The sequence below is a fragment of the Erpetoichthys calabaricus genome, chromosome 9, assembly GCF_900747795.2.
Source record: "Erpetoichthys calabaricus chromosome 9, fErpCal1.3, whole genome shotgun sequence".
Lineage (NCBI taxonomy): Eukaryota > Metazoa > Chordata > Cladistia > Polypteriformes > Polypteridae > Erpetoichthys > Erpetoichthys calabaricus.
In genome coordinates this window covers 141317568-141335347 of record NC_041402.2, presented here as the reverse complement: position 1 = coordinate 141335347, position 17780 = coordinate 141317568, and the positions used below count along the sequence as shown (strand labels likewise).

At 37.2% G+C, this 17780-nt stretch overlaps 1 protein-coding gene across 1 annotated transcript in view; it reads right to left on the bottom strand.

Moving 5' to 3' along the window:
* The window catches only part of LOC114658168 (uncharacterized), a 52985-nt gene that overhangs the window by 19236 nt on the left and 15969 nt on the right, over positions 1 to 17780 (bottom strand). The window contains exons 2-5 of the mRNA XM_028810252.2: positions 14182 to 14305; positions 6045 to 6217; positions 5205 to 5353; positions 381 to 537 (exon numbers count right to left, since the gene is read on the bottom strand). Coding sequence (XP_028666085.1) covers positions 381 to 537; positions 5205 to 5353; positions 6045 to 6217; positions 14182 to 14305 — 603 coding nt within the window. The remainder of the gene's footprint in view (positions 1 to 380; positions 538 to 5204; positions 5354 to 6044; positions 6218 to 14181; positions 14306 to 17780) is intronic.

Sequence of the window (17780 nt, the reverse complement as noted above, 5' to 3'; positions counted from 1 at the left end):
TCTATCTATCTATCTATCTACAATACACTTGTGAGGCCTCCCTTCAAATACTGTGTGCAGCTTTGGTCTCTATATTAAAAAGTGCCATAAAAGAACTACAGAATCTCTGGGGAAGTATTACAGTAGACTGATTAGAGGAATGCAGACTGTGAATTACTAGGAAAGATTAAGGTAGTTTAAACAAATAAATATCAAGAGGTGGCTGAATTGTTTGCCCAGTATACTTTATTTCCTGTCCACATGATTAGTTTTATTTATGACAGTAATTTCTTTACGTGGACAGCTTCTGTAATGAACTGACGATTATTGGATTATAGGAGTTCAGTCAGTTGAAGACTGCAACATTTTGTCTTTGGTTTACTGTTCAATAATGTACTCACCACTGTGCAAGGCTCCCAGACTAATACATTGTTTTTCAGTTTGTTCACTTTTGTGACGAGCTTCAACAAATCCACTGATACAATATTTGCCTGGTGGAACATTTTCGAAGGTAATGGTCAGGTTTCCATATCCTTTTTCAAAATGTTTACTCCGCGTCTAAGGATGCAAATTATTAGAGAGCCATTTAGAATAAATAAAAATTCAAAATAACAATGCAAATTAATTCTAGAGGAATCATGCTGCTACCATTAACACATTATTCTTCTCAGTATGCTCACACAGAAGCTGCTCAAATACCTGCTGAAGGATTAAAGATTCATTGTCAGAGTAATGAATATACAACCTTTACATTAAACAAAAATGTGTTCAAAGGTAAAATGTGGCACTTTTCTTATCAGGGTGGCCTGGACCATCAATGTAGAGATGTATGAATGCTTGACCTAAGAACAGGACTTGCACAGCTCTTCCAGTATATTTTGACACTGTTAAACTATCTAGCCATTTTATGAACTCGCTTACTGGATTTAAGATCACAAATCTGCAGCTTAATGTGAGCAGACACAGCACTATAGAGATCAACGCTGACATTCAGTTTTAGTGCAACATGTCAACCCACCTTAGCACAGCAATCTTTGCCTTGTTACTGACTTGAATTATCACTGTTAGGAGCAATAGATAGATTAATAAAGTCATGGGTGTAAATTTGAGATGACCCAGTCACTCATTATGCTGCCTGCTATTACTTAAAAAACAGATCTCAGTGCCTTTGAGATAGAGATGATTTCTGTGAAGACTTTCAGTCTAACATGCTGATATTTCATGAAGAACAGTGCCTTAGGAAGTTACAGGGAAGTCAAAAGAAATAGCAACACCAGGTAGGACATCTGTGCAAAAGAAATAGCAAATTCCTTAACCATGATGCTCAAGCAATGATTCAAGAGGCACAGAATAATAAAGAAGAAAATAATGTACAGTACGTATCGGTTGACTTCAAATGGTCTGTGCAAGTAGACAGTGAGATATTTCATGAAGAACTTTATACTGAGGGATGTACTGATCAATGTGTTTTTCTTAAGCCCCTTTATTACAAATAAAAAATTGTCTTTTTTGGTACAGTAATCAAGGTATCCAATCAGTGGAATAAATCATTCTGCACAGTCCCTTTTATCCTATATATATTCAGAACCATAACCTCTAGTACCAGTAAGTTCTCTCTTTTATTATACACAGGCCATAAGTTATTCAGCTGCACTGACAAATGTACACTTGTTTCTTGTTTGTATAATTGTATTAATGTGGGTAATGACAACCTTGATGTGCTCTACAACTTCCCGTGTGATTTTCTCTGCTGTAGTGTGGTGAGCTGGTAACATCACTTCAAGCAAGGCTCACTAAAATAACAAGCTGATTAAGAAGGCAGGCTCAATTATGGGATGTATCCTTGAACCCCCTCCCCGAAGGCAGCAGTGGAAGAGAGAACAAAGACAAAACTGATGGCCATTAAGAAGAACGATGCGCACACTCTCTCTGACAACTTAGCATGAGGTCCTGTCACACAAGTGTGTCCAAGGATCACCTTTCTGGCTCATCTTTGGTAAGCAATATTACCCTGGGACGAGAGGAGGCACTGTCGATAATGTTATTGTTTATTTCTGTTCCCACAGCACAGCCAGTGAAGGCAATTGACTCCTCCCCTTCCCTGTCAGTGGACTATATATTCGAGGCACTCACAGAAAGTGGCATCTCATTGTGGACTAATACTTGACAGAGACGAAGCTCCAATCTAGATCCAAAAAGCATTCCATGACTGCTAAACAAACCTTTATTTGATTTATATGCACTGTTTGAGTTTGTGATTGTTTGGTTGATTAAACAGGGTATCCCAGTGGATGTCCCATCATTTACCTGGATCCACTATAACACCTCGCATGAACACAGTCCTTTAAGTCAATGAATTTTTCAGCAAAAGTGTGTCAAGAAAAGCTACTGAGGCTCTTTCATACCTATGGCAATATATAATCAAAATGTATCATTGTAACTTCTCTCTTTTTTTAGGTAAGTCAGACTTTTTTTCTAATTCTTGCACATATTTATAAGGTGGCATGGATCGTGGACTATCTTAAAGACAGACCTCAGTATGTGCGTCTCGGAAACTGCACGTCTGACATTGTGGTCAGCAACACAGGAGCACTACAGGCGACTGTAATTTCTCTGGTCTTGTTCAACCTGTTCAGCCTATATGCTGTTTATTACATTTTTATATCACTTTTTCTTGAGCATCTGTAAAAGATACATTTTCCTTGAGATAATAAAGTACTATCCATCTACTATGCAAAAATTTTAAAAATCATGTTTTTACTTTGTCATGCTAGGCATTTGAGTGCTGCTTGATGTGGGGAAAAAATTAATCAAATTTGGCAAAAGACTGCAAAATAACAAAATGTAAAAAAAAAAGAAAGGTTTACTTTACTAATGCAGTATACTGTATAAATACAGTATATACTCTACTTCCTTGCTTTACCTAGGAAACTTTCAAAAACAATGGGCTTCAGTTACAGTGCCATCCATTAATCACATGCAAAGTAAACAAAACTCAGCTGCACATGTGGGCTTTTACTTTGTTTACTTAAGAATTTGTTTTAAGGTTTACCACCAGCCATATGTTCAAGTGGGAAGGGGAACACAGTATTTTAGTATTTATTATTATTATTATTATTGGTATTATTAATATTTAATTTTATTAATATGGCTTTCTGGCTGAATCGTGTTTTACTTGAACTTATAAACAGTAAGAAAAAAATTAAAACTGTGAATTGTGAGAAAAGAAAAAGATTATGAAATGTGAGCATAAATAAAAACAGTTTGTCGAAGAATATGTTTTTTGCTGCTTATTTATGTATTTAACTTTGCTTGTGATTTTTTCTAACTGCAACATGAAATACGGCTTGAATTTACAACTGTCACTTGCACTCTTCAAAGCTGAGAGGGCGGGCTCAAGCGAGTGTTGTTTTTTGATTGGTGAATCATCCGCAGAACGTACATATGTGCATTGCTTAACTTGGGAATCCTGTGTCTCATGCCTATGCTCTGTAACTGAGATTTTGGGGTATTTAAATTTTCTGTTTGGGGGGTTAATACCTAAATAGTAATAAGAGCAAAATTTCCTTCCTTAGCAGATGCCTACTGGCCTAGATGTACCATCCTGCCAAATTTCAGCTTTTTAGCTAAGCAGAAAATAATGCTTTTGTTGATAACTGAGTGAGTGAGTAAAACAGTCAGTCAACTTTTTATTATATACAGTATATATAGATACAGCATTCATTGTGTATTGTTTATTGCTTTTTTTGTTATTGTAATACTGTCACTAGTTCTAGGACAAAACGCAAGTAAGAATTAGTGATTGAGTTGTGTACACCTATCAGTAAACTTCCATCCATCCATTATCCAACCCGCTATTTCCTAACTACAGGGTCACGGGGGTCTGCTCTAGCCAATCCCAGCTAACACAGGGCACAAGGCAGGAAACAAACCCCGGGCAGGACACCAGCCCACCTCAGGGCGCACACACACACACACACACACACACCAAGCACACACTAGGGACAATTTAGAATCACCAATGCACCTAACCTGCATGTCTTTGGACTGTGGGAGGAAACCAGAGCACCAGGAGGAAACCCACACAGACACGGGGAGAACAAGCAAACTCCACGCAGGGAGGACCCAGGAAGCGATCCCGGGTTTCCTAACTGCGAGACAGAAGCGCTACCCACTGCGCCACCAAGCCGCCCCTAACAGTAAACTTAAATATTCTAGTTTATTTTTGTTAATCTGCAAGTGCACAAGCTTTTTATCCAAAATTAAAGAAATCTCTACTTCTTTAATAACTTTCATTTCTACAATCTATGCAAGGCATGCCGTAGCTGTCCCATACTGTTGAGTTCATAAACTGGAACAACTGCCTCATTCTTGTCAGTGCTGAATTTGTGCAATGTAGTGTGTAGCAGACGCTATCAAAATCTATCAGCCTTTATTTTGAAGCTTATCTTTCATATTGTGTTGCACGTCAATGACTCACAACTAATACTACAGGTGACTTCATCGAGATACAGTATGTCTTACATATTTCTCACTTTCACAAAGTGTTACTGTAACCAGGCTCTCTTCCCTCATTGGGCATATTCCTATTAGGCTCTTAGGACACAAACTGTACCCTGTGTGGATCATAGAACTTTCTTTGCCAATCTAGGCAAAGTAGAACTCTGTTGGTACAAGTGACAAAAAACGGTTAAGAGCTGATGGAGAAAAGAGCTAAAACAACAAATTAATAAACAGGGACCTACTTTAGTATTGTATCCATAGTCTATAATAAACTGTAAGCTTTATCACATAATGACTAAATATAATCAGTAACAAAGAAAAGATCACATTGATGGTAACCCAACTTACAATAACAGCCTGAGATCTGAGTGCAGTCACAATCACAGGAAAATAAAAACCAAGCATCTCATAAAAGTGTTTTATGAAAGAGGAGTAACGAAATTCAGCATTCCATTGAAGACTCAAAATGAACTGTTACATCATTAATGAAAGCAGAAAGATTACTAAGAATATCACCAGCATAGAAATTTCCAGTTTCTTGGCTGGATGTGCTCCTCTGACATCGGGAATTTCACAGAAAGAGCTTAATTTTTTAACAGTGCTTCTATATTTTGCAGACATGGGTGGGTCGGAGGGGCTCAGCTGTCTTTTTCTTACAATGATCCACAACTATGTCCCTCCCAATGGTATCAAATGACAAAAAAACATCAGAAAATACATACATTCACCATAGTCTTGTTCAAGTCTTCGTCCTTAAATAGAGAGACCGTGGCTTTCATACTCATCCAAAATGGTGCTAGTGCATGGAAGACATCCACCTTGATGGTTTGGTTTATTAAGGATATGATGATTTGTGGCATGCTCAGGTTGGCTAAAGAAAAGAATAAAGGGTGGTTAAGCCAACTTCTGTTATTTCCCCACTTCAAGTAAATGGTACATGAATTTCAATGGGAACCCCAATAAAGTCATCTATACTGTATGTCCTCACTAACTCATTTGCCAATATCATTAGATCACTTCATGCGCTATGCAAGTTCTGTAAGTAAAAATCACATCTTTGTGTATGATTTTAACATGTAAAAGGAGTATGCTGACTTATCATGCAGTCTTTTTTGTAGGTTTTATTTTTTTATTATTTTTTATTTTCTGTAGGTTTAATCTTAGTGCAGACAAATGGTGTTTTCCTACACCAATAAGGACAATACAAGAGTCAATTTTGAACAGACCAAAGTCCAACATCAAACACATTCACCTGTACAGTGACACTCAGTCTCACTGGGGCAGTTTCAAGTCAATAATGTCTCATCAGACAATGGTCCAATGCATACCAAAAGAAAACATGGAGATCTTGCTAACTTCAAACTGAAGGCACCACAGATGTAATTGTAATGAAGTGTTGGCCCTAGAGGTCAAAACTCTACACACTGTGCTGCATGCTCCCTGGCTTTAAGTTAAATCCCTTGTTATCCATACTTGGAGTTTGACCTAACAGAGAAGGATGACATATTTCTATGTTTGAAGAAAGAAATATTTTTTACAGTTGTCAAACAAAAGAAACTCACAATCTTTATAAGGCTGAAAGGACACAAAGGCCCAGTCTGAAGCATTATTGTGCCAAACTGCTTTCACCCTTACAAAATAAATTAAATAGAGATCTTCAAAGTGTTTGGAGAGGTTGCAGCTGTTGGAAGAGATATTGACACAACCATCCACACCAATCCAGTGATAAGAAGGGCTGAAATAAGAAAATAAACAGGGAGGCAAGTGTTAAAGAGTGAGGATACAACAGGAATACACACTGTAGGTTTTATTCTCTATCTGAGAAGTATCATTAACCCAGAAATCTTAAGCTATTATTATGTTTTATTAAGTAAAATAATTCTACAATTAAGGTAATTTGATATATTTTTGATGTACTTTTTAGCAATTAATCTTGTGAAATATATTTATATGTATTGTGTTTTAAAAACTTTCAGTTGTACACTTCAGATCAAAAGTGTGCTGTGTCTCACTATAAAAAAAATGAAAACTAAGCAAGTGAAAAATATTCACATATATCATGACCTTAAATCTTGCTTTCTTTATTGTAAAAATTATTGACTTATCAAACAATTTGTACTTTGATTATTTAGCTTATTTTAAGAAATATTGTCAAGTAAATTATGTTTACCCCATTGGCAGCTCCCATTTAAAGTTTTTTTGCAGTGTTTCAGTGACATTCTGAACACAGTTTGTATTTCAGTATAATTTACATTGCAGGATAGATAGATAGATAGATAGATAGATAGATAGATAGATAGATAGATAGATAGATAGATAGATAGATAGATAGATAGACATTTACAAAAGCTCAAGAAATATTTTATAATACAACAACCACCAATCTCAAATACAAAAAAAAATACTTCTGGTTTGGCTAATGGTAAATAAGCAGTCGCAATGAGATGCTATATAAGTACAGTATATGCAAAGCATTCTTTTGATGGCTCATTGTTTATAATAAGTGGCAATGCAGTTCTATATAAGGCAATTAATATATTGCATAATTCAGTGTAGAATATGTATTGCCGTTTTCTTCACATACATGTTTAAAAATATTAGATTGTCTTAAATGTTTATTCTAAATTGGTTTAGAACAATATTGCACACATGCATAGTACATTTTAAAAAACTTAATCACTTTTATTATTAACGTTTTACTAAACTCTAACGTGGTGTAAACATTATAATTATATTGTATACTTCGTTTCATGAATGTAAACGAAAAACTATTTTCAATTAACACAGATCTTGATGATTTTAATTTTGTCGACATGTTAAATGGTTCCCACAGACCCGAACACAATGTAAATGTTAATAGTGTATTTCACAGAAACGATCCGTATTGTTTAGTTTGATGTATGACACGATGTGATGGCAGAAACCCTCTGAACTTCACAATGATTCGTATTATTTGGTTTCTAAACGGGTCTTTGACCCGACGTTACTTTCCGGGCTTTGCCAAGACCTTCCAAAATTAATTTTACGAAGTCAGTCCTGAAACAACGGAGGCGTCACTTCCGGGTCTGTAACTGCGGGTCTAAAACTGCGGTGACATATGGTGCTGTGGCTCTGCAAGTGGATGGTACTCGGCTGCCCAGGCAAGGACCTAGGTCACCACCTAGTGGTCAGGGTGCATTACTGCGGTCCTCTGTAGGGATTCCTATCTTTATTTCGTTTAGAAAAATTAGTCCGGACTGGACTGGAGTACAAACAAATGTTCATGTTGTGTGCCTCAGCAGCACCTGCACTGTCTGCACTACACACAGCACAATCTGTGTGCTGTTTCATACACTAGTGCAGGCAGGATGCCAGGCATCTCATGCAATGTGCGGTCTCCGCACTATCTGTGTGCCACACGCATGCATGCCTGACAGTGAAGTAGAGCTTTGGCAGTTACCTGCTGCCAGGGCCAGGAATCAGGACTCACCCTCTGATCTTCCCACGTTATGCGCATCCAGCCAGCATTGCAACAATGAGTATAATTATAAAAGTAATTAACCTGTGTTAGTAGAGTATTGTGTGTGTGTGTGTGTCTGTGTATGGTGGTGTGAAGGGGGTGGGGGACAAATTTTCTCGCCTGAGGCACGAAAATCGTCAGGAAAAGCCCGGCTGCAAAAGTATGAAGGTGCCCCAGTAACATTTCTTCACACATGTCTACTGAATAATTTGTTAGCTGAAAGTACTCAGTTCTCTAGGGTGTGGAGTATTGTTCATAATGGCTATCAAGTTTATCTTCATTCCCCCCTCTGTTACTACCACCAGAGGGTCCAAGGTATACAGAGCAAAGAGAGAAGGTGACAGAACAATATTTTGTGGTGCTACAGTGCTGCTCACATCCACATAAAAAAATGCCCAATATCCAGGACACTATAAGTTCATCCACCTACAGATTTCTGCACTTACTCCTTAACAGGAATGGCTGGATGATATTGAAGGCCCTGATGACACCAAAAGCAAAATACTTACAGTGGTGCCAGCTCTGTCCAGATGGGAATATGCCTTGTTAAATAGATAGATAATTGCATCCTCCACCCCAATCTTTGCATGATTGCTTTGAGACCAAGTGGTCTTTCACAAGATAACTCAAATAGTCCAGGACCAGCGAAGGTCTTCATGATGTGGAACATAAGGGCCACTGGTCTTAATTATTAGGTGAACAGATGTTTGCCTTCTTTGAAACTGGAACAATACAGGGTGTTTTCCACAGCACAGCAAAACGTTAACAACAGACTGAACATGAGACAGAGAATACCACAAAGCTGGTCAGCACAGGCCTTAAATACTGCAGCACTGGCTTACACATGCACGCTGTTTGGTACAGTATTCTATTGCGCATTAGTATGCTTTTCAGTTTCACTTTCCAGAACAGTGTCACAATCCCAAAATGCTCCTGCAGGGGAGACTCGTCTCCTGATTTTGCACAGTTCATAGTAGTGCTCAACATTTTATTAACATGTCTGCTAATGCTATCTCCATAAACTTTAACCATGTGTGTTACTGGACTTAGCACTTTTTCAATAACCCCATTTAACCATTTCTCCCCTCCCCTGTAACTCTTTACCATTACCTCTTGGCCTGCAGTGAAGGATCTGTTTCTGTGAGTGCTATCAGCTTGCATTCTCTGGGAGAACTGAGATCTAATCAGTGACATCCTGGTATGAACTTGTATCTGAAGAAAAAGTTTGGCTGTTGTCTTTTCTATTTTAGTGTGAGGTATGTTAGGTAACCATATAGAGAACTGGCATATCTATCTATCTATCTATCTATCTATCTATCTATCTATCTATCTATCTATCTATCAACACAATGTTCAACTGTCATACTACCCTACTGATCTATTCTGGACTCATCTCTCAACCAGGCCATTACTAGAAAGGCGGTATGCAGATGATTTCACATGTTTTATCCCATTTTGTTTCATGAAAATCTCAATCTCTTGGGAGGTAATTGAGGTCCATTATCAGATGCCAGATCCTTAAGGTGCCATAAGAAACAAAAAAAGTTCCTCAGCACTTCCACAATTTTAGTAGCTGTAGTAGACTGCATCTACCGTAAACACCTGTATTTGATCTTCAGTAAAGCCTACATGTATTCTTTTCCAAGGAGCATTTTTCCATCTCCAAGGAAGAACTGGAGCAGTAGAAGGCATGCTGTGCTGCTGCTGACAAATGGTATACACTCACTTGGTGTGGACTACCAAAACAGACTTCCAGCTAAAATTTCATTTTAACTATTCCCCAATGACTTTGGTGCAGCATGGATAGTAATTTGCCTTGTAATTTCTCATGCACTACTACAATTAGATTGCACAGTATACAATCGTTTTTAATTGTTATCTTAAACCTTATTTCAAAATATGGCTTCAGCACTTCATCCAACACATGTTTAGCTAGCCTAACATTACCATCTATTTAACCATCTTTAAAGCAGGATTTTTAAAATCTTGTTTGCAATATATCTGGCAGTGCCATGTAAGTCATCCAGGTAAGATACTCTGTACAAGGAACACCACATCGCTAATACTTTTTACAGAAAACCTAGATGGTGCATCAGCATGTCCATGCTGCTCTGATCATTTGTACTGGTTTTCATATGTACAGTATATGCTGCTAGATTTAGAGCCCATCTTTGCGTTATCGCAGCAGCTATAGGCCGGAATACTTATCTTAGGAGCAAGTATCTTAGGTAAAGGCATATGACCTATCAGTAAGATAAACATCCTGCCATACAAGTATTCTTAACACCTGATACTGATCCAAGTGCTCCTTCTGAGTATTTCTGTTCTGTTTCTGTCAACATAAAGGAAGCATGAAGAATAAGTCTCTCAGCTCCATTTTCCACCTGGCGAGATTGTACAGCACTCACCACAACTGGAGATGAGTCACAACCCAGGATGAGTGGCAGCTATGGGTTATAATGAACTAACATCTGACTGGATTGTATCCGTTTCTTAGCATCTTCAAAAGCACACTGACATTTTTCAGACCAAAAGCATTTGTCATTTTTGTGCAACAACACTGTCTTTGGCTGTGTTAGCATGGAAAGATTTTTAATGAATTTCCTGTAGTAATTTACCACATCCAGAACAGATATTAGCTCTGTTACATTCACAGGAACAGTAGGCCTTTGAATAGCCTCTGTTTTTTCTCTCATTGGATGGATATCCGTAGCATCAATATTTTGCTCCTTCTCAGTGGAGTTGTTTCATATACTAACTCGGTTTCGTTTAATTTAAATATCCTGTCTTTGTCGCCAAAACTGTAGTGTCAGAGTCATCCTCTTACTTCCGTGGTCAATTCATGGAGTTTGAATTAGGAAGAAATCCACCAATGCAGAAGTTAAACAACAATGCTTTTATTTTCCTTTGCATTGTGTTTCACTTCTGCTTTCTGTAACAAGCCTCACCCCACACTGCTAAATGCGAGATTCTTTTTTTAACATAACCGCCAATGAGAACAAAGTATACATTTCTAAACTTCCCACAGCTACCTCTGCTAGAGATGTTATGTCTCAAGCATTATACTAATAAAAACACTTGTAATATGAACAACACAACTTCATATGAGACTGCATATGAGAGGGTTACTCTGAACAAATTAATCACAACTATGCAACAGAGACAAAAGGTGAATATGGAAGCTGCTCCAGTATGCTCCCTTCTTCTTGCTGCAGCAGACATCCCTTGTGTGTTCTGATACTAACAAACATCTGACAAAAGGTTGAAAAAGGCGTCCAAGAGACTCAGAGGTGCACTTAGTGGAATAATTAGATATGCGAAGAGAATATAATTACAAACCATAGTATTGCACATATCACAGTACAGTTGTTTCCAAATTTGAACAGTTGAAGTCATACCAGTTTCACTGACTCACAAAAAGTCAGTAATGGTGATGGAAACAGCAGACACTGTGGTTTACAATCCAATGCATTAGCTACTACACCACTACAGGGCCAGCAGGCTATAGCCACATTTAGCAGCTCCTGGTGTCCAGACACCTCTAGTTCTGTGTCTCCTAGCCTGCTTGTAAACAACTTGTTTTCTTAAAAAGGCAAAATGGTTCCATCTACTCATCAAGGAACCATGTGCTGCCTGCCTAGTCTCCAACCAGTCTTTCATAATGTGTGATTCTCTCTTGCTTGCTATCTAGAATCCTATGGAAAATGTGCACACTTTCATTTAGGTGTCTTTATTTTCTGTTGCTTTGATGCCTTTGAAGGTTTTACTTTCCAAGTATCTGTTATATGACTGGATCTTTGCCATTTTGACTGGAAAAATGATAAACTCATAATCTCATCATTATGAGTATGGAGTTTATACACTTTTTTAGCTTTGTAAATTTTTTCTGAGCTCACATTCATTTTATAACACACCAGTGAAGCATCACCCGGAGTACTGCCACAGTTTTGATCTCCAGGCTAAAAAAAGACATAGCAGCACCAGAAAAAGTCCTGAGAACTACAACTAGGTTGATTCCAGGACTGTATGTTATAAGTTATGAGGAAAGATTAAAGAAGTTGAACCTTTTTAATTTAAACAAATAAGAAGTAAAATGATTGATGACGAAAGGAATTAGTTTCGTGAGGCCAGACTGTTACTTTATAATGAATTCAACAAGAACACAGGAACTTGTTAAGGGTAAATTTGGCATAAACATTAGAAAGTTATTCACACTAAGAACTATAGACACATAGAATAAGTTACCAGATAATGTGGTAGGACTTTAGGGACAACTCAGCTTTATGTTATTTTGAAGGTATTAGGTGGATGGTACTGGCAAGCTCTGCCTGGCTGAATGGCCTGTCCTTTTCAAAATTTTTCTAATTTTCATCTAAAGTTCTAATATGTTTTCAGTGGTTCTGAATCACAGAGAATCCCTATAGGTCTCTGTTTTACTATTGTGCTCATAAGAATTACTTATGAACATTTTGAAATTATGTCAAGTATGTGAATTTCCCATTGGGATTAATAAAGTATCTATCTATCTATCTATCTATCTATCTATCTATCTATCTATCTATCTATCTATCTATCTATCTATCTATCTATCTATGACTTTGAAAAGACATCAAGCTTTTTTGGGGTTCCCCCTATTTTTTTCCCTATAGACCCACAGAAACCCTCACTCTTAGGCTATTTTGGACCATATTTTGTGCAGGAAGTTACAACCTTATGATAAAGAAGAAACCAATAGGTGTCTTCAGCAAAAAAAATTAGAGGGACGTGAAGTTGTACATGCCGCATCAACCAGTCCTGCAGGTCCAACCACTAATGGGATTGAAGGGGTCAGAGTTACTGGTTTTCAAAACATTTGGTAATACAGGCATGTGGAGTATCATTTTACGCTATTTTAAGGTTTCTGATGACAAACATGATAAGATTCTTGATGCTTAATTCTTTACCAGCAGTCCTAGCCCTCTAAGAGACACTCGCAGAAGGTTAAAATGACAAATTTCAAAAAGCATAAGCATGTGGGTTATCGATGTAGAATATTTCAAGGTCAGTGATTACGAATATGATGTGATTCTGATTTTCAATCCTTTACTAAGTGCCCTCTATGGGCACTTACCAGAGGGTGAACAATGACAAATTTCCATTACTTTTCCATTACTTTCAAGAATGTTTCAATTTCAACTGAAGCACACATGTTAATATTCAAATATATGATACAACTATTTTATATATATTTTTATATAAGCTGGAAGTCTTGTGCAAAGCGTAGTGTCATTTTTCTGGCAATTATTGACTATGTCTTTGGTTTACATTTTGGTTTTGACAAAGATCAGTTTAATTTTGTTGGCTTTGACTTGGCATTTTGTTAACTTACGTTTCATCTTCTGACCAGTTTTTCTCCATGTTTGTGGCCTGTCACTTCCACCTCTGTGTAGGGCACTATTCCTAATCTTTTAAAAAGCATTTACTTTAACTTTGTTTCACTTTTTACATGTAGTAACCTCTTTGTTTGTTCCTCCTACAAACTTTGACCAACAAGAGCATATTTCTATAGAAATATGATACTGGCATGACTACCTAAAGGCATATTATGAAAACAATCAGTTAAAGAAAGTAACAAAAATTAATTTTTCATACGTAGTTAAAAATGATACAAATGACCAAAAAATTTGTATCCCCGCCAGAAACCGTATCAGCTCTTTTGAGAATTCCTTTTTTGTGCTTTATATTTGTTTCCCTTTTTCAGAGTTGTGGTGTTTTTGTGTACTGAAAGGAGATAGATTGCTGTAAGCAGGCACTCATTTCTAGCTCAGTTCAGCCAAGTGAGTGAAGTAAACCCTTGCAGCCTTGAGTATGATCCCTCTGGTTTGCAGCACTTTTCCTGGTTTATATTAGAGTTCCTTAGATTTTCTGGCATCATGAGCAGTTTAATTTGTTTTGGTCTCCTTTTTGCAGTTTAAATTCAAGTGATTCAAAGGCATGATTAATGCAAACAGAAATTTCTTTTTGTATTTTTGTGCCAGTCATGACATCTATAAAGAATAATGTCAGAAGTGCTTATTGCCACTTCCAATATATTAATGAATGGACCTGATTTTGGGACTGCCAGAGGCAATTTATTCTAGTGCTGTGGATGCACTCAGTTGATACAAATCCACTTTTAGAGAGTTTTTCATACATAAGAATGGACAACATTACTATCTTACCTTCTGCTACAGATTTCGACTGTGTAGTTGGTGTCATTTGGGTTTTCTGGTGCTGGTTGCCAGTAAATGGTGCTGCTGAAGTCTTCTGAAAGCATCCACACATTCTGTGGGTACAGTAGCCAGCCTGGGGTGAAAAAAAACACATGGTGTACTCATTAACTATTAAACTAAAACTAACAAAAATGCAAACTAACACTAAGACAGTGTTTAATGCTGCCCAGGTTACTCCAGTCAGTCATTTGCTATATCCCAGTGTGGTTAAATAGTTAAGGTTGATTCTTTGTTGTGATGGTTGTTTGGAACTTCTCACTTTATAAATAAGAGTTGTCTCTTCTCAATTTTTTAAGAAACTAGGGGGCTTCACCCCTGCTCGCTTCGCTCGCCAACCCCCATGTTTGGTTTTCCGGATACACACTTTTAAGATTTTTTTTCTTTGAATTGTTGCTATTTCATTAGTTTTACTTTTATTTCAGAACTTCTGTAAAAACAATTTTTGTAATCTTGCGAGTCCCAATATGCTGAATCTTTTAAATGAGGTCAGGATAGGTTTCTCTGTTTGGAATTTCAGCACAGACAAAACGATCTACATCATCAGCAGTTAATAATTTTTTTTACAAAGTAAAAAAGTAAGTAGAGTTCTGCATTGGACTCCTGTCTGTAAAGTCGTGCTATTTTCCTCTCACAGTTCCAAAAGTTCATGGGGTTACCAAGGTGATACCCCAGATTTTCTCTAGGTTTTTGTACAAGGGCTAGACAGAACGTTTTTGACTTCTGGGGTAAATTTAGCTTTTTAAATAAGCAGACAGATAAATATATATACATTAACAAAGTAACCAATAAATGCATGTGCGATAAACTCAGTTTTTGAAATTCTCAAGATTCTTTATTTGTCACATGCATAGTTATACAGGTTGGCACCCTGCCCAGGATTGGTTTCTGCCTTGTGCCCTGTGTTGGCTGGGATTGGCTCCAGCAGACCCCCGTGACCCTGTGTTCAGATTAAGCGGGTTGGAAAAAGGTTGGATGGATGGATAGTTATACAGGACAACACGCAGTGAAATGCATCCTGATCTGCTTATCAAAAACTGTGCAAAGTTAGAAGAATATCAGTTAGATTAACAAAAAGTCATAGATCGAAAGATAACAGTATAGTAGAACATAATAAATAAGTAAAATTATGTGAATAAAGTAGAATTAAGTGTTAAGGTGCAATAGTGTAGTAATTATTGTGCAAAACCAAAGTTAGACTGGTGCATAGTTAAATGAGGCAGTTTGTTTGTTTGCACTACTGCGATCTTTACTTTCTTTTTTTATATTTTCTAATTTTCCTACTTTCATATCCTTTAACTTTTTTTTCTTTTTGAGCCGTTCTAATTTCCCTGGTTTCATAGTCTCTAACCTGCTCTGCATGTGTTTAGCGCCAACATTTGTAAATGTCTTTATGAAGTTCTACTTTGTCTTTTACTCATTGTCTTTTAATTCTGAGCTGGATTGGACGTGCTTTTTTTTCAATTCCACTTGTTCCGGGCTGATAATACTTTCCTTATTTTCTGAATTTGCACTTCGATTATTCTTTTTTGCTCTTTTTCTCTGTCCAACGCATTTGAGTCTCTTTTCTCCGCGCTGCTTTCTTCTTCGCTTAGATGTCGACATTTAATTTATAACGTACTGTCCTTATACGCTTTATATGCGCTGAGAGCCCTGGATCTGTGTGTGCTCAAATCCTTCGCAAGACTGAATGTTTTGCTGCCTATTTTCCTATTTGATAGATTGTAAGTAGGGCGTGTCTTTGGTCTCGTGGGTCTTTAAAATGTCTTCCGAGAAGATCACGTATCGTAGACTTGCTTTTTGCTTTCCAGGACAGGATTTCTTTTTATGATAGATAGATGAATGCCCATCCAAGTGAAGTTACTTCTAAACATTTTTCCTTTTCCAATCATGTGGCCATTACCAGATATTAAAACAGGGACAGGATCCCTGAAGATCTATTTATGTCTTAAGAGTAAGAGTAGTGTTGAGCCCATCTACACTCTGCTAATGGGAGAACCATTTTTGGTTCCCCAAAGATCCATCCTCAAGAAGGTTCCAGAAAGAACTTTTATTTATTTGGATATGTAACAGGCTTCATACAGTAAATAACCAAGAATAGATATTGACAGATTTGTAAGATAACAATTTCTCACGATTTTAAAAGACTGTTGCTGGATACTTATGAAGCACAGGCCTGGTCCAGTTTTTCTTAATCTGCAGGTGTCCTTTATAGGTAGCCTATCATACATTAAAGATTTCTGATTTTTTATACATATTAGGAAGTTTTTTAAAGCACAAAGAACCAACTTCATATGCAGAGAAACTTTCCCAGAATAAAATGGTTCTTTGTCAAGCAATAGTTCTAGAAGGAACCACACAACCCAGTAAAGAACCATAAAATGCCACTAAAGAACTAGTAAAGTTTTTTAGTAAACTTAGTTTTTTTCAGTATTTTTAACACTAGAATTACCAGAGCCTATGAAAAAACTCGTAGATCCGTCCCACCTTAAATCACTTCGCACCTCTCCATCAGCGTCTTTTGTCCTGTAAATGTGTCGATAAGCTGCAAGCAGCCTACTATCACATCCCCCCACCGCCGCACAGTTTTCTCAGCTCAAGTCTGTTTACCTGCGCGTTAGTTGCTTAGAGTTGTATAGAGTGAGAAGTCAAGCAAAATGACACCTTTTATAAATACTATATCGTTATTTGGAACACATGCATTTCATGTTTATGTAAACATATTGTTAAAACAGAAATGTTTTTCATATTTTAGTAATAATTGACAAAATGTAGACATGAAGTGTATAATGTGTGAAGCTCATGTCCAAATATCAAATAAACACTTTCACAAAAGGTACAAAAATAACAGAACAAGTGCGCTTCTATTCAAGACTATAACTGCAAAAAAAGAACCCGCGTTAGGGTGCGACATTGACATGCATTTGCTATGACCGCTTCGGTGGCACAACGGTATCAGCTGTTGACTGGTAAACAAAACTTCATGGGTTCGACTCCGGATGAGTCTGTTTTGAGAAGTGAGCTGCTTTTATTCTTAATATCTTAGTATAAAAACATACATTTGATTCCCACCCCAATCATCCCCCCCCCATATCTGACACTGCTGTTTTCACATAAAGACGTGCTATAACAGAGGTGAACTCAGATCATGACGATGGTTCTACATCAGAGCAAGAACGCACATCACACTTTTGCCATCGCTGTGCTTTGTATATGTACACGGGAAGCTCTACAGTCTAATTGTAATTTTACGCTGTAGGAAGTAAGTAAATAAATAAAGGTAAATAAGTAAATAACATTCGATCTGGCTTTAATATACAAAGTAGAGCGATGGCAGCTTCCACCTTCAGCTATAGACTCTCCACTCTAGTGTTTAGATCTGGATGGTGCATGTGCCCAAAACATTAACATTTATATGTTACTTACATAAAAGCCAGATCGAATGTTATTTACCTTAATTTATTTTCTTACTTCCTATAGCATAAAGTCACAAGTAGACTGCAGAGCTTCCTGTGTTTGATCAACACGGGCATGCTCAAAAAATACATGTG